The 24,620-nt window shown below is 46.9% G+C and overlaps 1 protein-coding gene and 1 long non-coding RNA gene across 2 annotated transcripts in view; both read left to right on the top strand.

The window, feature by feature from the left end:
• Positions 1 to 1,478: 1,478 nt before the first annotated feature.
• On the top strand, positions 1,479 to 2,635 carry LOC140354413 (uncharacterized). The gene is made up of 2 exons (XR_011925966.1): positions 1,479 to 1,593; positions 2,047 to 2,635. It is a non-coding gene; the product is annotated as an uncharacterized lncRNA (long non-coding RNA).
• Positions 2,636 to 5,255: 2,620 nt separating this feature from the next.
• The window catches only part of LOC140354308 (uncharacterized), a 31,695-nt gene continuing 12,330 nt past the window's right edge, over positions 5,256 to 24,620 (top strand). Inside the window, exons 1-6 of the mRNA XM_072439273.1 lie at positions 5,256 to 5,474; positions 14,314 to 14,355; positions 16,197 to 16,270; positions 18,219 to 18,287; positions 19,201 to 19,300; positions 19,723 to 19,864. Coding sequence (XP_072295374.1) covers positions 5,270 to 5,474; positions 14,314 to 14,355; positions 16,197 to 16,270; positions 18,219 to 18,287; positions 19,201 to 19,300; positions 19,723 to 19,864 — 632 coding nt within the window. The 5' untranslated portion in view covers positions 5,256 to 5,269. The remainder of the gene's footprint in view (positions 5,475 to 14,313; positions 14,356 to 16,196; positions 16,271 to 18,218; positions 18,288 to 19,200; positions 19,301 to 19,722; positions 19,865 to 24,620) is intronic.

Genomic DNA, 24,620 nt, shown 5'->3' with positions numbered 1-24,620 from the left:
CATAAGGAGCTATATTATGCATAGGGCTGATTTTTATACATTGTGAACATGATCTTTTGTGTATGGAATAGCTTTTGTGGGCAAATCCAAAGTCTGTAGCTGACCAGCCATTCAGATTTGACTGGCTCTGCACATTAGTCATAAATAGTAGAATAAATGTAGTGGGTTAAGAATACTACTAATACTACTGCATGTTTGCACATTCTCTGAAGGACACATATTATGCAAAATGAGATTTTAACCATGTTCTAACATTGTTCCCCTCATCAAAAACATACCTGGAATTGTATTTAGCTTCACTGCTTATTTCATTAATCCTGTTTATGAGCGTGTCTTCTCCAAACCTCACAAAAACGCTTTGAATTTCCCATAAAGATGATGTCATAGGTAGAATCCCGGAGGTCTCCTGCTTTGTTTTTAAAGGGGCTGTACATGATCTTTTTCATTTGTTATGAAGTAAAATATATTTTGCCCCAGCACAGATATATTGTAAAAGGATCTTAGGTTCAAAATGAGGCCAAAGTGTGCTGTATGCCTCTAATTATAGCGCATTTTATTCTCTGCACAGCAGCAAGTAGGTTGTTAGCATCCAATCAAATCAATTTATTTTTGTAAGGCCCAAATTCACAACAACGGTTGCCTCTGAGGGCCACAATCAAGCATGCTAATGTGTGTTAGCTTGCTCATGTTTGTTAGCTATGCCGTGATGGTAAAACTCTGACCATTGAAAATTGTAAAAAATGCTATGAACTCATTGCTGTGGATAATCACAATGCTGGGAAGGCATTAGGAAAGTGAGCAATGCATGTGGACTGCTGCAAACAGTTTAAAATGAACTATCTTTGTTTTTCATGTTTTAAGACCGTAAAAACAGCACCTCTAAATCATCACAAGACTAGTTCTGAGCATTACTGATGCCAAATGGGTCATTACAACTGTGTGCTTACATTAGCATGTCAAGGGAAAGCTAGCTTCTGTTTATTTCCCCATGGTAATTCCCTCTGCTGCCAGTAGATGGAGTGCAAACACCAAAACCTGATGCGGGACCCGCCTAAAGTAACATGTGCTTTTCAATACATACATTAATTTCAGTTCTAAAAAAAATGAGATGCCAAAGCAAAAAAGAGCATACATAGCAAGACATATATATATATATATATATATATTGCAGCATAACGTGTGTCCTTTAATGGTTTTGACAGTTTCTTAAGAGGCAATCAATCATTTTAAATGTGGATTTACACTGAAGGACTTTGCCTTTTCACAACACAACCAGAAGCTTTAGACTCGAGGGTTCTCACTGCACAACCAAACACGGCGAGTAGAGAAAAAGCAATAAGGACATGTAGTGCAAGCAATAAAAAAAGTTTGAGTTGGATTATGTCCAAATGAAATGCCCTTACACATTTTCAACAGTGCTTTGGTTGAAGTGGTCTGTACTTAGGCATGGTGTGTGCTTTAGTTAGTTGTGTTTCTCTTGTGTTTCCTTCTGTTTGAAAGGCTGGAGGGCGAGTGCCGTGTTAGCTGTGTCTATGATGAATGTCACGTGTACCGTTGGGATTCTTACTCACTATTTGTACTGATGTGTATTATGTTATAAGTAATATGTGTGTTAAATTATACTTTTGCTATAACCATTTCAACCTGGACAGACTCAGACAGAGAGAACGATGCGATTAATGAATGATTTATTGATACAACTTTGGCCTCAGCGAGAATAAATGAGCATCTATTCAATTTGCGGAGTATTGAATTATAAGAAATGAGACGCTGGAGGTGAAGGAAGAGAGGGTCCAAAGATGAGAAGATGAGCTCTGGAGAGGTGGTGATTAGGTGGAGGCCAGTTTAAATCAAACTTGAGAATCAGAGCAATCCTTTTGAATTTGGCCCCAGCCGCTCATTGGAGGAGGAGCTGTAGGAGGCGACGAGCATGCTTGCTGAGAGATGATTGGCCAAGCCGAGCAGGGATGGGGGTGACAGACGAGTTGATGAACGAGATCATAGACTGTGACATCTAGTGAGAGAGAGAGAGACCGGGGATGGCAGAGAAGTCTTCCAGATTCAGTCTCTGCTTTATCTCCATAATGTGGGTTCTGATATATATTTTTGATTAAATGAATCAACTGCTTTAAAATTGTAAAATTGTGCCTTCTATTGGTAAAATGTGAATTTGTTTGACAGACAGTAGGTTACAAATGCAGAGGTCTCAAACTCCAATAATGAAATGATGGTTAATTCTACGTGTTCTATGCTTAGAACCTGATGTTTTATATTGTTTCGTTGCATGCTTCAATAGTTATGAATGTCTTCTGTTTAGCATGGGTAATATTTAGCAGTAGTTTTGTGCACAAGACTCTGAGCATGTGAGGCCAGTGAGCTGCTGTGTACAGCCTATACACCGTGTGCAACAGGAGAGGCACAATGTGGGTCAAATGCACATGAAACACTGGGTAAAGTGCGGAATACAATCCTTTGTAGCTAACGCGAGAAACAAGCACAAGTTTGTTTAAGTTCATGTTAAATTATTCTGAGCTATGTTTTGTAAATCTGCATGTGATTCCTATCTTTTTGCCTTTCTGCTGTTTCGTTCTCTGGAGGTATTTGGATTTTCAAGAAATAAAATGATCTAATTTCATCTTCAGTTTACTCTTTACCCTTAAAGTATGTTCTGTAGTGTTCACACTTAAACTAAACCTGTACTAGCCCAGGACTAAACCAGAACCAGAACAGGACCATACCAAAGAGAATAGTACTCACAAAAATATGATCTGTGGTTAGTGGTTAGGGGCGTTGTGGATTTGATTCCAGCCCTTGACCAAGACCAGGTCCATCCCCAGTTCACACTTCAACTGTCCTGTCGAATAAAGCCTTTGGGTCCAAATATATGTATAATTATTTAGTAATTAAGAGCAAAGTATCTCATAATAATAACTATTTCAAATGCCTGGTGCTAAAATTTTTCTAAGCTTGGCATGTTTTTTTGCACTTGTGGGTATTTAAAGGAATAATAGGAGGATTTTTCGCCGATTTGAGAATTCAAGCGACTGCGCATGCCGCATCCACCCCCCACCCTCCTGTTCTTTTCAAGATGGCGCCTATCATCAAACCTCGTGCGTGGCGCCTATCATCAAACCTCGTGCGTGAGCACGCAACAGCCCCGCACCTACACATGCGTTTGTTTATTAGCCTAACGGATCTCCGTCTCTTCTGAGCTCGAATACAGTCTTTCTTGTCATTTTGTACTGTACACTGAAGGAATTCGCTAAACACACACCGGCATATCAACCACACATGCGCAGCCAGGGAAACGTGCTGCTATCCTGGGAATGAGGCTGCAGGTGTGCAGTAGGACACAGGGAATGATTGACATGTGGGAGAACTACTCAGCTGTCCACACCACGAGGAAATGAGACTCAGATTGCTCGCCAAAAATCCTCTATTATTCCTTTAAATGAATGTAGTCAGAAACGCATGTTACAGTATTGCAACATTTGTTTTTGTCTGTACAATGTTTCAATATTATAGGTATTTATGAGAGAAGACTGATAGCAAACAAAGTAGCAAACAAAAATATAGCAATATACCTGTATATACTATACTATATTCACTTTGTTTGAGTTTGAAGGCTGTACGGATTGGACAGTCCATAAAGGTCCTAAAGGTCTTAAGATGCTGCCTGTAATTATCCATCTCTCCGCTTTGTGTTCATTAATTATTGATTTATTTTAGCGAGACTCTGCTAATTCTCCATAAGGAATGAATGGAGCAGGAAGTGGAGCTCGACAGTTTTAAGGCAACTGGCACTAGTCGGTCGGATTTGTGAAAAGGGCTATGGGATGCTATTGCACCCTCTGCACCCGTAGTTCCCGTAGTTCCCACGGTTATGTGGGGCAGTCTGCACAAGTTTGACTTCTCTCTTCCTGAAAACGCTGATCTAAAGACAACACTCTAAAGCAGGGGTGCCCACCGGGTGCCCAATACGTCGATCGCGATCGACCGGTCGATCGCAGAGGCAGTGGAAAGCCGAAAAGCGCCAAAAAGTGCTGGAAAGATCTGGCAAAGCAAAGGGGCCCCACCGCTGACAGCAGTCGCGCAGTGTGAGTGTGGCTCGCAAAGTGGAGCCACGGAACGCACAAGCTCAAAGGAGGAGAGGGAGGGAAAGAGAGAGGAGGAGACAGGTAGTTCCAGAACATAATCTCACCTGTAAATGCGTTTTTATTCTTCACAAATCTGTCTCCCCCGAGCGTTACCGTGGCGCTGATCTCACTAATAAATGATATAATGCTTAAAAGAGCTACAATGAGGGGCCAATAAGCATACATGCAAAGTGTTTTCTTCTTCCTAGGGGGGGCTTATCAGAAAATAATTGAGAAGCACTGCTACAGCCTAATTATGGAAAATCAAAACCTGTTTGATACTGACAAAAATATTACTAAATTATACAATAATTTAGATCTATAGGTAGATCTTCAGGCTTTGTCGAATATAAAAGTAGCTCGTGAGCCAAAAATGTGTGGGCACCCCTAACCTAAAGTTTGGATATTAGAAATGTGCCAACGGGTTTGTACGAGCTTGGTGCGAGTTAGACACATTTAAAAACTGACTGGCAGTTTTGGCAAGGAAAGTTTATTTGTAGAGCACAGTTCATACACAGGGCAATTAAAAGTGCTTCACAGCAGGAAAAATGCATTAAAGTCACAAAGAAATTACAAAAACAGAAATACAATAAAATTAACGAAATAAAAAATAAAAAAACCACCTAGCCACAAAGGGTTTTGCTGTGTGAAAATGAGATTTAATCATTTTAATCAGTAAGGCTCAAGCCCAGGAACACACTTTTGAAGGGACGCTCTAAAGGTTTGGCATTTTGTCCAGGGTTGGTGCTTTGGTGCTAGCATTTCATGTCCCAAAGCTCTAATCTTAACAAAATTAATGTTTTTTAAACCTCATCCTAACCATAATTTGATCCTGAATGTGAAATAACATAATATGTTATTTCATGTCATTTCATATGTTATTGTCTAAAATTAACCTTCCCCCCCAAAAAGTTGATAGAATTCTAACATATGCCCCAACGCCCTGATCTAATCTTAACCAGATAAACTGGTCCTAAACATAAACCTAACCCAGATCCTCTCCTAAATATCAGAAATATAGTGTTAAAATAGTGAAAATAATAGAAAGCCACGTGCGCGCTCCCGTGCTGCAGGAGGGGGCGGGGCAACAGCGCGCGCGCGCCCACGCCAGGACCAGGATGCTGCCGAAGAAGATGGCGACCGCCGCAGAGGAGATCAGCATCAGCCGCAGCAGCATCCACACAGACCGCTCCTCCTCCTCCATCACAGCCCGCTGCCCGGACCACCACCGCCCAGACCCCCGCTGTCCCGCTCCGGAGCTGTGCGTGGAGCCGCTGTCCGTCAGGGTAAAGCAGCAGGAGCGGTCCTGGAGGCAGCGCACCGTTTACCTGCAGTGCTGTGAGTACGAGGCGAGCTACGGGGCTAAAAACACTGTCCCGCGTGCGACAGCAACACGACATGAACGCGACAACAACGCGACATGAACGCGACATGAACACGACATGGACACGACATGTACACGAGATGAACGCGACATGGACACGACATGGACACGACATGAACACGACATGAACGCGACATGGACACGACATGGACACGACATGGACACGACATGAACACGACATGGACACGACATGGACACGACATGAACGCGACATGGACACGACATGGACACGACATGGACACGACATGAACGCGACATGGACACGACATGAACGCGACATGGACGCGACATGGACACGACATGGACACGACATGAACGCGACATGGACACGACATGGACACGACATGGACGCGACATGGACGCGACATGGACGCGACATGGACACGACATGGACACGACATGAACGCGACATGGACGCGACATGGACGCGACATGGACACGACATGGACACGACATGAACACGACATGGACACGACATGGACGCGACATGGACGCGACATGGACGCGACATGGACGCGACATGGACGCGACATGGACGCGACATGGACGCGACATGGACGCGACATGGACGCGACATGGACGCGACATGGACGCGACATGAACGCGACATGGACGCGACATGGACGCGACATGGACGCGACATGGACGCGACATGGACACGACATGGACGCGACATGGACGCGACATGGACGCGACATGGACGCGACATGGACGCGACATGAACGCGACATGGACGCGACATGGACACGACATGGACACGACATGGACACGACATGGACACGACATGAACACGACATGGACACGACATGGACACGACATGAACACGACATGGACACGACATGGACCGCGACATGGACACGACATGGACACGACATGGACACGACATGGACACGACATGAACACGACATGAACACGACATGGACACGACATGTACACGACATGTACGCGACATGAACGCGACATGAACGCGACAGCACCACAACATGACAACAACACGACATGAACACGAGATGAACGCGACATGGACACGACATGAACACGAGATGGACACGACATGTACACGACATGAACGAGACATGTACACGACATGTACGCGACATGAACGCGACATGAACGCGACATGAACGCGACAACAACGCGACATGAACGCGACATGAACGCGACTTGAACGCGACTTGAACGCGACATGAACGCGACAGCACCACAACATGACAACAACACGACATGAACACGAGATGAACGCGACATGGACACGACATGAACACGACATGGACGCGACATGGACACGACATGAACACGAGATGGACACGACATGTACACGACATGAACGCGACATGGACACGACATGGACGCGACATGGACGCGACATGGACGCGACATGGACGCGACATGGACACGACATGGACACGACATGAACGCGACATGGACGCGACATGGACGCGACATGGACACGACATGGACACGACATGAACACGACATGGACACGACATGGACACGACATGGACACGACATGGACGCGACATGGACGCGACATGGACGCGACATGGACGCGACATGGACGCGACATGGACGCGACATGGACGCGACATGGACACGACATGAACACGACATGGACACGACATGGACGCGACATGGACGCGACATGGACGCGACATGGACACGACATGGACGCGACATGGACGCGACATGGACGCGACATGGACGCGACATGGACGCGACATGAACGCGACATGAACGCGACATGGACACGACATGGACACGACATGGACACGACATGGACACGACATGAACACGACATGGACACGACATGGACACGACATGAACACGACATGGACACGACATGGACCGCGACATGGACACGACATGGACACGACATGGACACGACATGGACACGACATGAACACGACATGAACACGACATGGACACGACATGTACACGACATGTACGCGACATGAACGCGACATGAACGCGACAGCACCACAACATGACAACAACACGACATGAACACGAGATGAACGCGACATGGACACGACATGAACACGAGATGGACACGACATGTACACGACATGAACGAGACATGTACACGACATGTACGCGACATGAACGCGACATGAACGCGACATGAACGCGACAACAACGCGACATGAACGCGACATGAACGCGACTTGAACGCGACTTGAACGCGACATGAACGCGACAGCACCACAACATGACAACAACACGACATGAACACGAGATGAACGCGACATGGACACGACATGAACACGACATGGACGCGACATGGACACGACATGAACACGAGATGGACACGACATGTACACGACATGAACGAGACATGTACACGACATGTACGCGACATGAACGCGACATGAACGCGACATGAACGCGACTTGAACGCGACTTGAACGCGACATGAACGCGACATGAACGCGACATGAACGCGACATGAACGCGACATGAACGCGACTTGAACGCGACTTGAACGCGACATGAACGCGACATGAACGCGACAGCACCACAACATGACAACAACACGACATGGACACGACATGTACACGAGATGAACGCGACATGGACACGACATGTACGCGACATGAACGCGACATGAACGCGACATGAACGCGACATGAACGCGACAGCACCACAACATGACAACAACACGACATGAACACGAGATGAACGCGACATGGACACGACATGAACACGACATGGACACGACATGTACACGAGATGAACGCGACATGGACACGACATGGACACGACATGGACACGACATGGACACGACATGTACACGACATGGACACGACATGGACACGACATGAACACGAGATGAACGCGACATGAACACGACATGGACACGACATGGACACGACATGAACACGAGATGAACGCGACATGAACGCGACAACAACGCGACATGAACGCGACATGAACGCGACATGAACGCGACTTGAACGCGACTTGAACGCGACATGAACGCGACAGCACCACAACATGACAACAACACGACATGGACACGACATGTACACGAGATGAACGCGACATGGACACGACATGTACGCGACATGAACGCGACATGAACGCGACATGAACGCGACATGAACGCGACAGCACCACAACATGACAACAACACGACATGAACACGAGATGAACGCGACATGGACACGACATGAACGCGACATGGACGCGACATGGACACGACATGGACGCGACATGAACACGACATGGACACGACATGGACACGACATGGACACGACATGGACACGACATGGACACGACATGGACACGACATGAACGCGACATGAACGCGACAGCACCACAACATGACAACAACACGACATGAACACGAGATGAACGCGACATGGACACGACATGAACACGAGATGAACGCGACATGGACGCGACATGGACACGACATGGACACGACATGTACACGACATGAACGCGACATGGACACGACATGGACACGACATGTACACGACATGAACGCGACAGCACCACAACATGACAACAACACGACATGAACACGAGATGAACGCGACATGGACACGACATGAACACGAGATGAACGCGACATGGACGCGACATGGACACGACATGGACACGACATGTACACGACATGAACGCGACATGGACACGACATGGACACGACATGAACACGACATGGACACGACATGTACACGACATGGACACGACATGAACGCGACATGGACACGACATGGACACGACATGGACACGACATGTACACGACATGAACACGAGATGAACGCGACATGGACACGACATGAACACGAGATGAACGCGACATGGACGCGACATGGACACGACATGTACACGACATGAACGCGACATGGACACGACATGGACACGACATGGACACGACATGTACACGACATGAACACGACATGGACACGACATGGACACGACATGAACGCGACATGGACACGACATGGACACGACATGAACGCGACATGGACACGACATGGACACGACATGGACACGACATGTACACGACATGAACACGACATGGACACGACATGGACACGACATGAACGCGACATGGACACGACATGGACACGACATGGACGCGACATGAACACGACATGGACACGACATGAACGCGACATGAACGCGACATGGACACGACATGGACACGACATGAACGCGACATGAACGCGACATGGACACGACATGAACACGAGATGAACGCGACATGGACACGACATGGACACGACATGTACACGACATGAACGCGACATGGACACGACATGGACACGACATGGACACGACATGGACACGACATGAACGCGACATGGACACGACATGGACACGACATGGACGCGACATGAACACGACATGGACACGACATGGACACGACATGGACACGACATGGACACGACATGGACACGACATGAACGCGACATGAACGCGACAGCACCACAACATGACAACAACACGACATGAACACGAGATGAACGCGACATGGACACGACATGAACACGAGATGAACGCGACATGGACGCGACATGGACACGACATGGACACGACATGTACACGACATGAACGCGACATGAACGCGACATGAACGCGACAGCACCACAACATGACAACAACACGACATGAACACGAGATGAACTCGACATGGACACGACATGAACACGAGATGAACGCGACATGGACGCGACATGGACACGACATGGACACGACATGTACACGACATGAACGCGACATGGACACGACATGGACACGACATGTACACGACATGTACGCGACATGAACGCGACATGAACGCGACTTGAACGCGACAGCACCACAACATGACATGAACACGAGATGAACGCGACATGGACACGACATGTACACGACATGTACACGACATGTACACGACACGGACACGACACGAACACGACACGAACACGACACGTACACGAACACGACACGAACACGACACGTACACGAACACGACACGAACACGACACGGACACGACACGAACACGACACGTACACGACACGAACACGACACGAACACGAACACGACACGAACACGAACACGACACGAACACGACACGAACACGACACGAACACGACACGGACACGGACACGAACACGAACACGACACGAACACGACACGAACACGACACGAACACGACACGAACACGAACACGAACACGACACGAACACGACACGTACACGACACGAACACGACACGAACACGACACGTACACGACACGAACACGAACACGACACGTACACGACACGAACACGACACGAACCGAACACGAACACGACACGAACACGACACGTACACGACACGAACACGACACGTACACGACACGAACACGACACGAACACGACACGAACACGAACACGACACGGACACGACACGAACACGACACGTACACGACACGTACACGACACGAACACGACACGTACACGACACGAACACGACACGTACACGACACGAACACGACACGAACACGACACGAACACGAACACGACACGGACACGACACGGACACGACACGACCACGACACGAACACGACACGTACACGACACGAACACGACACGAACACGACACGAACACGAACACGACACGGACACGACACGACCACGACACGAACACGACACGTACACGACACGTACACGACACGGACACGACACGACCACGACACGTACACGACACGTACACGACACGACACGAACACGACACGTACACGACACGTACACGACACGAACACGACACGAACACGACACGAACACGACACGTACACGACACGTACACGACACGAACACGACACGAACACGACACGTACACGACACGTACACGACACGAACACGACACGAACACGACACGTACACGACACGGACACGAACACGACACGGACACGACACGACACGGACACGACACGAACACGACACGTACACGACACGAACACGACACGTACACGACACGAACACGACACGGACACGACACGAACACGAACACGACACGACACGGACACGACACGAACACGACACGTACACGACACGTACACGACACGAACACGACACGTACACGACACGTACACGACACGAACCGAACACGAACACGACACGTACACCACACGAACACGACACGAACACGAACACGACACGAACACGACACGAACACGACACGTACACGACACGTACACGACACGAACACGACACGTACACGACACGAACACGACACGTACACGACACGTACACGACACGAACCGAACACGAACACGACACGTACACCACACGAACACGACACGAACACGAACACGACACGAACACGACACGAACACGACATGAACACGAACACGACACGAACACGACACGAACACGAACACGACACGAACACGACACGAACACGACACGTACACGACACGTACACGACACGTACACGACACGAACACGACACGAACACGAACACGAACACGACACGGACACGACACGGACACGACACGGACACGACACGAACACGACACGGACACGACACGGACACGACACGAACACGACACGTACACGACACGTACACGACACGTACACGACACGAACACGACACGAACACGAACACGACACGGACACGACACGGACACGACACGGACACGACACGGACACGACACGAACACGACACGGACACGACACGGACACGACACGAACACGACACGAACACGACATGAACACAACATGGACACGACAGCATGAGAACACGACAACAAAACGACAGCATGACAATACGACATAACACGACAACAACGCAACATCTACTTTTATATCTGTATCAATTATGACTTTACCCAGCAGAAATAACAGATAGTCACCGTGGAGACCATTGTGCTGCCACTTTCCATCACTGGCATCGATTCTCCTGTGTTTTTCTTCAAATCCTTGAGTGAGGAAATGATGCAGAGGCTGATCCCGGGCGACGGCTCATTCACACAGATGATTGGACGCGGAGGATTTGAATGAAACTTAAATGTCTGATCAATGCAGTCAATATGAGGCGGTTTGGGACGACAAAAGCAGAAATGACTGGACAAAAGAGTCAGTAGAAAGACTCCTTAAATGCTGTAGTCTTCACATGCGACTGGGGGATAAATTACTTAATCCACAATATATTATGATAACCTGACATGGTAAGAACTGTTTAGAAGTAGAAATGTTTGTGTTTCAATGACAAATGATGGCGAAAAAACTATTTTCTAGCCTCAAAATTGTCATTGAGGTATAAAATTAGTTGTATTTAATATATCTGTAGATAAAATGAACACAGAAAAATGTTAAAATCAACATTTCTGTGAGTACTTGTAAAGTAAAACCTAAAAATCAGCAGTTAGATGTAATCACATTTTTTTGTGTTAAATGTATATACAATATGGTAATAAATATGTTGAAACTAGGCTAACATTTACTTCCTTTTTGGATCCTGGACTACCTCACGGACCGACCCCAGTTTGTGAAAGCACGGGACACTCGGACCTGCAGTGTGGGGGCGCCCCAGGGCACTGTCCTCGCGCCCTTTCTCTTCACCCTTTTCACTTCAGACATGACACGGACAGCTGTGTCCTGCAGAAGTTCTCTGATGACTCTGCCATCATCGGACTCATCACGGACGACGATGACGAGGAGTACAGAGGACTGGAGCAGGACTTTGTGGACTGGTGTCAGCGGAACCACCTCCTCATCAACGCGGGGAAGACGGAGATGGTGGTGGATTTCCGCAGACGTCACCCCACTGCCCCCTCACCAGTGAACATCCAGGGACGGGACATTGAGAGAGTGGACTCATACAAGTACCTGGGTGTTCATCTGAACCACAAACTGGACTGGACTCATAACACAGACGCACTGTACAGGAAGAGCCAGAGTCGGCTCTACCTCCTGAGGAGACTCAGGTCTTTTGGAGTGACAGGGCCACTCCTGAAGACCTTCTATGACTCTGTGGTGGCATCAGCTCCTGTAGGTGTGGCCTGCTGGAGCAGCAGCATCACAGAGAGGGAGAGGAGGAGGCTGGACAGAGTCATCAAGAAGTCCAGCTCCGTCCTGGGCTGTGCTCTGGACTCGGTGCAGGAGGTGGGGGACAGGAGGGTCCTAGCTAGATTCACATCTATGCTGGACCATGAGTGTCGCCCCCTGCAGGACACTCTGTCCGCTCTGGAGAGCAGCTTCAGTGAGAGACTGATCCACCCTCGCTGTGTGAAGGAAAGGTTTCGCAGGTCTTTCCTTCCTGCTGCTGTCAGACTTTATAACAAACACTGTTAGTCCTGAACACTCGCAATACTGACCTAACCATGTGCAATTCCGTCATATGTGTAATTACGGTGAAATTCATGTGCAATCCATGTGCCGTCGTGACACATATTCATGTGCAATTACTGTCGTGATCACATGCAATGGTATTTATGTATTTATTTTTATCTTTACTTTTCCCCTCCATCCCTTGTTGGGTTTTGTCTATAGGAGTTTTTGTTTTTGTTTTCAGTCTTCCTATAAGTGATCTGTTCTTTTCTTCTGGATCTACCTCTGTATCTTCCTGCGTTGCATCAATGAAATTTCCCCATGTGGGACAATAAAGGAATATATTATCTTTTTGGGATTTAGAATGTATTTATTTACAAAACTCTTTCGATTTCAGGAAAGTTTTAGAGTTTCACATTTTGGTGTTACATTTATTTATTTATTATAAGAAACCTCACAATTCAACAATTATTCACGATTATTAACACCACGATCAAACAACAGTGAAATCTTTAACATTAGATTTTTTTCTTCTTTTTTTTACAGATTTCCTGACCATAGCGACCATACTGGGAACAGGAATCCTCGGTGAGTGAAGGTACCGATTTCTGAGGACCCATACGATATAAAGAAGGATGATTGAAGGACATTATTAACACGCAGCTGAATATGACGATTGAGTCAGGCTTTATTCTTTTCTAAGTTCTGTTTATTTAGGCTACATTTACTGAGCCATTCCACAAAATCTGTGCCAAGTTATTGAAATTTACTACTACTAAGCACATATTCAAATATACAAAAACATGCCCATCGCAAACTCACCTTTTAAACATGACCTGAACTGAAGGGACAAGACAAACTATTATATCTACTGGAATGTTAATTTAGACATAATTCATAATGAGGTAGAGCAAAATAATATGTCTGTTTACCGTACCCGACCGAGCCGTCAAAATTATAGCCGACTGAATTCTTTTATTTTTCTTATATTTCGCCGACTCACCGACCGTTTTTTCAAAAAAGCGCCGTGTTGAATAATTTTGTATCACTGGAACTCGCTAAAAATATTACGAAGCCGAAAAAGAAATGAAAATGAAACTTAGCACGAGCTGAGAACGTTCAACTCATTGTCTGTTGAAGCCTGACCCCTGGCGGTCACTGCGTATCACTGGCAGAATAGAAAAAACGGGATTTGACAGTGGGTGACATATGCAGAATTTGTCATATATGATGACGTCGACAATTCTACGACATGAAAATGGCCAAAAAATAAAATAATTTGTCCTGTACAAAAATAGTTTATTGGGTGGACTTATTCATTTTTTGTTTTGTACATTTACGGTAGCGTCTCTTTTGATAAATGATAACATTAACTTAATTTCATAGGCAAATTATCATTAAATTCTATATACAAATTTAGATTTTTTTTTACCTTCCTACCAACCCACTTGAAAAAATTTGGTAGGGTTACACCAAACATACAATTAATTTGGGATCTTTTTTTTGCCTTCAAAGTTTAAAAAAAAAAAAAAAAAAACCTACCCACTTGAAAAATGGTGGGTCGGGTTATAGCAAACAGACAATTTATTTGGTGCAGCCTGACTACACTATTTGTTAATTGTAGGTTATGTACAATTTCAGTTTCAGCACCTCTCCTCATGTAGACCCTCCTCTGCCTCACTCAACCCTCGCTGCACATGTAGAACCTATTGGTTTCATATTGGTGTTAAAAAGGAAATAAAATGTAAATGAGTGTTTTCCAATCTCCACGGCCGAAAAATCATGTGTTATTTCATGTATAATCACGTCCTTATAGACTCTTTAAAAACCCTCTACAAATGTAAATGCACTTCATATTAAACCACCCTCTGCAGAGTTAATTGGAAACACCATCTTTGGGTTTTATTGGCGAAGTAGATTTTAGTGCTTTATGACGTGTGGTCACTGAGATTAAATGGTACCTTACGTTTTAAGTGCATCGTTTCAGGATTGAGTGCAAAATTTGCGGCTGATCATTGCTTTTTTAAGACTAAAAGCAAATTAGTATTAAAACTGAATAGGTGTTCACATTCTACAATTTTCAGATGGAGGCCAAGGGTAAAGGTAACTCTTTGTGTCAGTTTTTGTTTCGCATGGATCGGTTCAGTTATTACAGAGACATGGGTCAACAAATTCCACCATATCATTTTGACCTGTCTCCAGCTCAGTTTTGAATGAAAGACTTTCTAGAATGTTATGAGGCCAGGTAGTCGACTAAAGAAATTCTCATTCGAGTAAAGAAATGGCCAGCCGATCGATTAGAATAGTCAACTAATACAAACTTTGGTTCACCAAGACACCATCGAGCAATTCATTGACTAACTGACACGGCTCTAATGTCAAGTGACCGCTGCCCTTTGAATGAACTGGTTCTCTTGTGCTTTTCTTAGGTCTCCCTGTGACAATAGCTCATGCAGGACTGTTGCCTTTCCTCGTCTCGTTTCTGGTGGGATTCTCCGTACAGGTAAGAGAGAGATATCGATGGGAGAATATCCACAAGACTTAAGACCATAAAGACTGGATCAACGTTTGCATCCTGTTCAGTTAGAATACAGCAGCAGAAAGCCATGTAGCTGTTGTTTTCTTCCTGTATTTGAAGGGTAAGGTTAACTCTTCCATTACCGGAGCGTAATATCGGCAGACTGATATCGGTGCTTGTTGCCGATACCGATAATACTCAATGACGTGAATATCGGACAGTACGGAGACTGCTCCATCCCTAATTTTATACAATCGAATTAGGAATATTTAGTGTGAAATTATAAATGTCTTTGTTTGATCCAAGCTGTTGGTCTTCATCGGTTCTGGTTGACCTTTCAACATTTGCGAGAAGCACGGCCAATCACGCTGCTCCGCTTGTACTTCGGTCCAATCAGATTGTGCAACGAAAACTTCATTAGATTTTGTGCCTACATTGTAAAAAGGCTTTTATCCATGCAAGCCCTGAGAAGTGTTTAGTGCGCTATCGATAGAGCACTCAACTCTCACTCACCGGACGGGTTAGAGTCCCGCCAGCAATGGAAATATTTTTAGATGTATATGTCATTTTATTCTATACCACCAATACAATTCATCATTATGTGTTTATTTTTCCCATGAATTGTAAGGAGATCTAGTCACTCTGTCGACATAGCAAAAGAACATGGTGTTTTAAACTTGCAAGCTCAAAGGATCGTGATTTTCTTCTTTTCCCTTTACTCTTTGTGCCTCTCAGGGCTTTCGTACCTTGATCACAATTGGAGTAATTCACATCTCTAGTTGGAGGATGACTCAGAGATGCAAGACCAAAGCTCACACAGCTGTAATTGTTGTCTGTATAATCTATATTTGGAATAGAGCTGGGTTGAAAAAAAACGATTTTTCCGTTTTTTAATCGATTCGCATATTAATGACCGATTATCGATTCATACGTCCAAAGATCGATTAAAAAAAAAAAAATTAAAACGTTTTTTTTTTTTTTTTTTAATTATTATTATTATACTTCCAGTTTAAGTACTGGCAGTGTATGAGCAGTTTTAAAATAAAAATGCTTTTGGTAGCAACCGCTTTTGGGTGAATTCTTAATTATTTTCAAGCATAATAATAATGCACTGGTTAGTGTCCCAGTAGAATCTACTATTGCAGATGTAGTCACCTCAATGATGTCCTCCATTTAAGATAAGATAAGATAATCCTTTATTGTCCACACATGGGGAAATTTCATTGATACAACGCAGGTAGATACAGAGGAAAAGGACAGATAACAGAATATAGGAAGTTTAAAAAACACTCTCAATAGAAGAACTCTTATAAACAAAAACTCCTATAGACAAAACCCCCGATCGTACAACTAAAGTAGAAAAAATATTTACAAAATACAAAAGATAAAGCACATAAGTGTGAAAAAAGTGTGAAAAAAGAGCGGAGCGTTGCACCGGGCTGCCAGCTGGACCGGCGCCTTTATTGTCCTGAATCATCTTTCTTGAAGGTAGATTGACCCTTAACCTTTTCATCAGTCTTCCATCAGTAACTACCAATACTTGTAAGATTTGCTGTTTGATATTGATATAATACTAGTTTGAATATGTTGCTTCTCTACACAGTCATGAAGTGAAGGAAACGGTTCAAATACATTTTTCATTTTTAATAACATTAACCGAATCGAATCAGATGGAATCTGAGAAAATCGATTTTGAAACGTAAAAATCGGAATCGAATCGATTTTTGAAATTTGAATCGAAACCCAGCTCTAATTTGGAAATGTATTGTCTCGAACTGTTACATTTTTATAGTTTAACCACTGGTCTAGCTGGTACAGGGATTTCCAAATGGTGCCAAAACCCTGGTGTACTGCAAAGTGAATGAACTAAGCTAAAAGTTATAGATGAAATGAAAATACTGGACTCACTAAAGAACGTGTCCGTCTTGTTCAGGCCTTGCTGATCTACCTCTTCGTGGACCTCCTTCAGAGATGTCAGCTCATACAACTGGAGACATTAAAGGTATCAACTCCTATCTACAGTATATTATTAGTATTTCATGTTGCGCCAATTAGGGCTGTGCAATTAAAAGCATTTTAATCAGATCCAGTTGTTTGAAATCCTTTGTAATCTGCGCAAATACTTTAATCTTCTGTCAGTAAACTATAAGTACCGTAATTTTCGGGCTATAGAGTGCTCCTGAATAAAAGCTGCGCTAAACAAAATTTACAAAGAAAAGATAATATACCTGTCAATAAGCTGCAGGTGCCCACGTTGTATTATGATATATTTACACATACACAGCAGTGAATATGAGTTGGATTGTAATAAAACGCTGCATTTTGAAGCTTGACAAACTGAAAACACATCACATCTGTCCCTACTGCCCCCTCTGTCGCTGATGACTCTGTGTGAGCTGATTTACCTGTGTCTGTGTCTTCACATCTGGTTCATCTGCTCCTGAGCTTGTACTTAGCGAGTGAGAGTTACGGTGTAACATGAAAGATGTTCCATGGTAGTGATGCACAGGTTGTCTTTTGACCTTCGGGTCAGGTCTGGCCAAGAAAGTCTCACTTCAATGCGGCAGGTTCAAAACTGCAGACCACCGTATATTGCATGTCTTCCTCATTAGACTTGTTTCTTCTGTGAATATGAGTCTGATTGTAATAAAACACACAGCGTTTTGAAGCTTAAAATACAGAGGACATGTTGTGTCCCCTGGACAGTGACCAATGTCCACTGATGTCTTCTTCTACAGTGTGTCAAACGCTTGTGCTTCCAGCTAGAGTGCCCCCCGGTGGCCGTTAGCCAGTAAAGATCTATAAACACACTGTTGTATGCGCAGCAGGGTTGAAAGCGTGGGAAAAAGTAGTATGGTACGTTGTTTTGTTTATTATTAGCAACCAAGCAATGTCATTTCATCGATGTTTTTCAGACTGGAGTGGCAGAGTGCATCGTGATGAGCCCCATGGGGTTAGAACCACAGGGTTTGACAGACGACGACGAGGAGGATGATGGAGAGAACACCAGAGCTGGTAATAAAGACCTTTACTTCTATGTGAATAATAGTAGTAGTTCTCCAGTTTGTGTAAAATATTGAATTTTAGGGTTACAATTTTTACGATTATTCACGATTATCAACAATCAGCAATTTGTATTTTTTTTTTGCTTCAACTCGCAAATATTGACTGTGTTTTATAATTTAGGTCTTTAAAAAAAGTATATACTGAGATCATGTTTTTTGCAGCGTTAACAGACATAATAAAATAAATACATGTGTGTATTACACATTGAAGAAATAGTGGATTTAACTTCATATACAATTCTGTTTAGTCAGTTGATGTAAAACCATGGATTATTTAGAACAGGCGACTGACAGTGTGTTTAAGTCACAATACGTTACGTCACACAAGTGCTCTAAGGATATTTTTACCCCTCTCCTCCTGTCTCGTTTCAGACACGGGTTTGCTGTACCCCAGTTCCTCCTCTGCTCCTCAGCCTCACCCTGAGAGTCTCAAGCCTCACCTGCACATGCTGGGACGACTCTTCCTGCCCCGGCCCATGAGCCACGCGTTCAACTTCATCCTGCTCTTCCACTTGTAAGACCTGTTCACCCCATCGCCGTCTCTGTATGCACATATTATCCAATGTTTGTACTGTTATTGGCCTTTAAATGTGCTCTTGTGCCTCTGCTTTGACATCTCATCTTAGAGCGTAAAATAACTTCTAAAAGCACACTTTACATTACTACAGTGCATGTGGTAAATATTCATGGTTTTGCAGGTGTCAAGGGGCAGTTGGTGACAAAATGTTGAAAAATTACAGGATATAGCACTGAGTTCTAAAAAAGAATCCTTATATATCCTATATATATATACTGACAAAAGTCATTTAACAAAATAAATGCATTGACATATCTTTTTATTTGGCAAATAATGGGGATGTGATGAAATGCAATTCTCACGAGACCAAGTCAAGTCATACATTTTCAGTGGCTTGTAAAAGTGTCCATACTCATTTTATCACAACCACAAATTTAAAGGAATTGTAATGGCATTTTTTTTGTGAAAGAGCAACACAAAGTGGCTAACTATTGTGAAGTGGAAGGAAAATTATACATGATTTCTAAATTATGTATAAGTGTGGTCCCAGCAGACAGGGGGCAGTGTACAGTGTGTGGTCCCAGCAGACAGGGGGCAGTGTACAGTGTGTGGTCCCAGCAGACAGGGGGCAGTGTACAGTGTGTGGTCCCAGCAGACAGGGGGCAGTGTACAGTGTGTGGTCCCAGCAGACAGGGGGCAGTGTACAGTGTGTGGTTCCAGCAGACAGGGGGCAGTGTACAGTGTGTGGTCCCAGCAGACAGGGGGAAGTGTAGAGCGTGTGGTCCCAGCAGACAGGGAGCAGTGTACAGTGTGTGGTCCCAGCAGACAGGGGGAAGTGTAGAGTGTGTGGTCCCAGCAGACAGGGGGAAGTGTAGAGCGTGTGGTCCCAGCAGACAGGGAGCAGTGTACAGTGTGTGGTCCCAGCAGACACTGGGAAGTGTAGAGTGTGTGGTCCCAGCAGACAGGGGGAAGTGTAGAGTCCCCCGACGACTATGCTGTCATGCTCAACACCACCCTCTCCGACTCCCTTGACTCCCTAGCCCCCTGGAAAACCTCCTCCGTCTCATACATCAACCCCGCCCCCTGGTACACCCCTGAACTCCGCACCATGAAGCAGACTGGCCGCCAACTCGAACGACTCCTCAAAAGAACCCGCCTCACCGTCCACGCCGAAGCTTTCAAATTACACATCTCCTCCTACCGTGACGCTCTCCAAGCCGCCAAATCTGCCCACCTCTCCACCCTCATCAACAGCTCCCACCGGAGCCCTCGCACCCTGTTCTCCACCGTCAACAAGCTGCTTCAGCCACCGGACATCACTCCACCCTCCTCCCCTGACCTCTGCAACTCTTTCCTCCTTGCCTTCAATGACAAAATTTCCAAAATCAACAGCTCCATGACTGCCGTCTCCATTAACTCCATCACCACCCCCCCCCCCCCCCCCCCTGCCCCCCCCCTCTCCCTGACCACCCACCCTTCCCTCCCCTCACCACCTTCTCCTCTGTTAACTCCTCTCATATCATAGACCTCATCACCGCTTCCAAAACCACCACCTGCTCTCTCGACCCCCTCCCAACGAATCTAACCAAGGCCTGCCTCCCTGCTCTCATCCCCCATCTCACCACCCTCTTCAACCAGTCTTTATCCCTCGGCCATGTTCCTTCCATCTACAAACTGGCCTCCATCACCCCCATCCTCAAAAAACCCACCCTAGACTCTGCCAACCTCTCCAACTACCGCCCCATCTCCAACCTGCCGTTCCTCTCAAAAACGCTGGAACGCATTGTCGCCGCCCAACTTCACACCCACCTCCAGTCAAACAACCTCTATGAACCCCTCCAATCTGGCTTCCACCCACTTCACAGCACTGAAACAGCCCTGGTCAAAGTACTCAACGATCTCCTCACCTCTGCAGACTCCGGGGCCCTCAACATCCTGTTACTACTAGACCTCAGCGCAGCCTTTGACACTATAAACCATTCCATCCTCCTACAAAGGCTGCGCCAACTGGGTGTTGAGGGCTCTGCACTTGACTGGCTCACATCCTACCTCACCAACAGGCAAGAGTTCATTTCCCTCTCCGGTCACTCATCCACCCTCTCCCCAGTAACGCAGGGGCCCCCCAGGGTTCAGTCCTCGGCCCCCTCCTCTTCATCTGCTACATCTTCCCCCTTGGTCACATCCTCCGCCAACTCAACCTGGACTTTCACTGCTACGCTGACGACACCCAGATATACCTCACCACCAAATCCACCCAAAACCCTCCCCTCAGCCACATCGAAACCTGCATCTCTACAATAAAATCATGGCTCACTCTCAACTTCCTCAAACTGAACAGTGACAAAACAGAGCTCCTCCTCATTGGCACCAAATCCACTCTCAATAAAACTGGTCCCTTTTCACTCAGCATCGACACCTCGACCATCACCCCCTCTACCCTGGTACGCAATCTCGGTGTCATCATGGACCCCACCCTCTCCTTCACTCCCCATGTCAGCCACATTGTCAAGACCTCATACTTCCACCTCCGCCGCATCGCCAAAATCCGACACTGCCTCACCCTCCCCGCTGCTGAATCCCTCATCCATGCCTTCATCTCCTCCCGCCTTGACTACTGCAACTCCCTCCTCACTGGCATCTCCTCCCATTCCCTCCATAGACTCCAAATGGTCCAAAACTCCGCTGCCCGCCTCCTCACCCACACTCGGTCCCGTGATCACATCACTCCCGTTCTCCGCTCTCTCCATTGGCTCCCCATCAAGCAGCGCATAAACTTTAAAATACTCCTCCTCACCTTCAAAGCTCTTCACCACCTTGCCCCCCCCTACCTGTCTGACCTCCTCATCCCCCACCGCCCCACCCGAGCTCTCCGATCCTCCTCCTCTCTCACCCTGACTGCACCAACATCCCGACTCAAAACTTTTGGCGACAGAGCATTCTCCCGAACAGCACCCCGACTCTGGAACTCCCTCCCCCAACCTGTCCGCCACTCTCCCTCACTCACAACATTCAAATCCCGCCTAAAAACATACCTCTTCACCCAAGCCTATGACCTCCCCTACCCCTAGCCTCCTCTACCCCATTGCCTACTCTTTGCCTACCCCCTGTTACATCCCCATCTTTTTCTCTCTACTTCTTCTGTCTTGTTCATTTTATCTGTATATTAATGTGTATTGTACGTGTTGTCCCCCCGTCTGTAAATACCCCCCCCTTTTTTGTATATGTTCAGCGTCTTTGGGTCACTGAAAAGCGCTATATAAATAAAAGTTATTATTATTATTATTATTATTAGAGCGTGTGGTCCCAGCAGACAGGGGGCAGTGTACAGCGTGTGGTCCCAGCAGACAGGGGGCAGTGTACAGCGTGTGATCCCAGCAGACAGGGGGCAGTGTACAGTGTGTGGTCCCAGCAGACAGGGGGCAGTGTACAGTGTGTGGTCCCAGCAGACGGGGCAGTGTACAGCGTGTGGTCCCAGCAGACAGGGGGCAGTGTACAGTGTGTGGTCCCAGCAGACGGGGGGCAGTGTACAGTGTGTGGTCCCAGCAGACGGGGGGCAGTGTACAGTGTGTGGTCCCAGCAGACAGGGGGCAGTGTACAGTGTGTGGTCCCAGCAGACAGGGGGCAGTGTACAGTGTGTGGTTCCAGCAGACAGGGGGCAGTGTACAGTGTGTGGTCCCAGCAGACAGGGGGCAGTGTACAGTGTGTGATCCCAGCAGACAGGGGGCAGTGTACAGCGTGTGGTTCCAGCAGACAGGGGGCAGTGTACAGCGTGTGGTCCCAGCAGACAGGGGGCAGTGTACAGTGTGTGGTCCCAGCAGACAGGGGGCAGTGTACAGTGTGTGGTCCCAGCAGACAGGGGGCAGTGTACAGTGTGTGGTCCCAGCAGACAGGGGGCAGTGTACAGTGTGTGGTCCCAGCAGACAGAGGGCAGTGTACAGTGTGTGGTCCCAGCAGACAGGGGGCAGTGTACAGTGTGTGGTCCCAGCAGACAGGGGGCAGTGTACAATGTGTGGTCCCAGCAGACAGGGGGCAGTGTACAGCGTGTGGTTCCAGCAGACAGGGGGCAGTGTACAGTGTGTGGTCCCAGCAGACAGGCGGCAGTGTACAGTGTGTGGTCCCAGCAGACAGGGGGCAGTGTACAGTGTGTGGTCCCAGCAGACAGGGGGCAGTGTACAGTGTGTGGTTCCAGCAGACAGGGGGCAGTGTACAGCGTGTGGTCCCAGCAGACAGGGGGCAGTGTACAGTGTGTGGTCCCAGCAGACAGGGGGCAGTGTACAGTGTGTGGTCCCAGCAGACAGGGGGCAGTGTACAGTGTGTGGTTCCAGCAGACAGGGGGCAGTGTACAGCGTGTGGTCCCAGCAGACAGGGGGCAGTGTACAGTGTGTGGTTCCAGCAGACAGGGGGCAGTGTACAGCGTGTGGTCCCAGCAGACAGGGGGCAGTGTACAGTGTGTGGTCCCAGCAGACAGGGGGCAGTGTACAGTGTGTGGTCCCAGCAGACAGGGGGAAGTGTAGAGCGTGTGGTCCCAGCCAACAGGGGGCAGTGTAGAGCTCTTATCAGCGAGCGCGTGCCTGATCGATGCGTCTCATTGTGCTGGAGGAGCTCTGGGTGGATCGATGCTGCTCACTGCAGGGACCAGCGCTCGACGTTTCCTCCTCTGTCCTTCACTCCTCCTCTGACCAACGGGTTTATCACACGTTATCTGTCATTCAATGGACCGCCAAAGATGTTATTTTTCACTTTATAAACAGCA

This window comes from Eucyclogobius newberryi, unplaced genomic scaffold (genome assembly GCF_026437365.1).
Source record: "Eucyclogobius newberryi isolate DKJ021-1_F unplaced genomic scaffold, fEucNew1.0.hap1 SCAF_9, whole genome shotgun sequence".
Taxonomy (NCBI): domain Eukaryota; kingdom Metazoa; phylum Chordata; class Actinopteri; order Gobiiformes; family Gobiidae; genus Eucyclogobius; species Eucyclogobius newberryi.
Note: the sequence above shows the minus strand (reverse complement) of the source record. Positions and strands in the feature narration are given on the sequence as shown.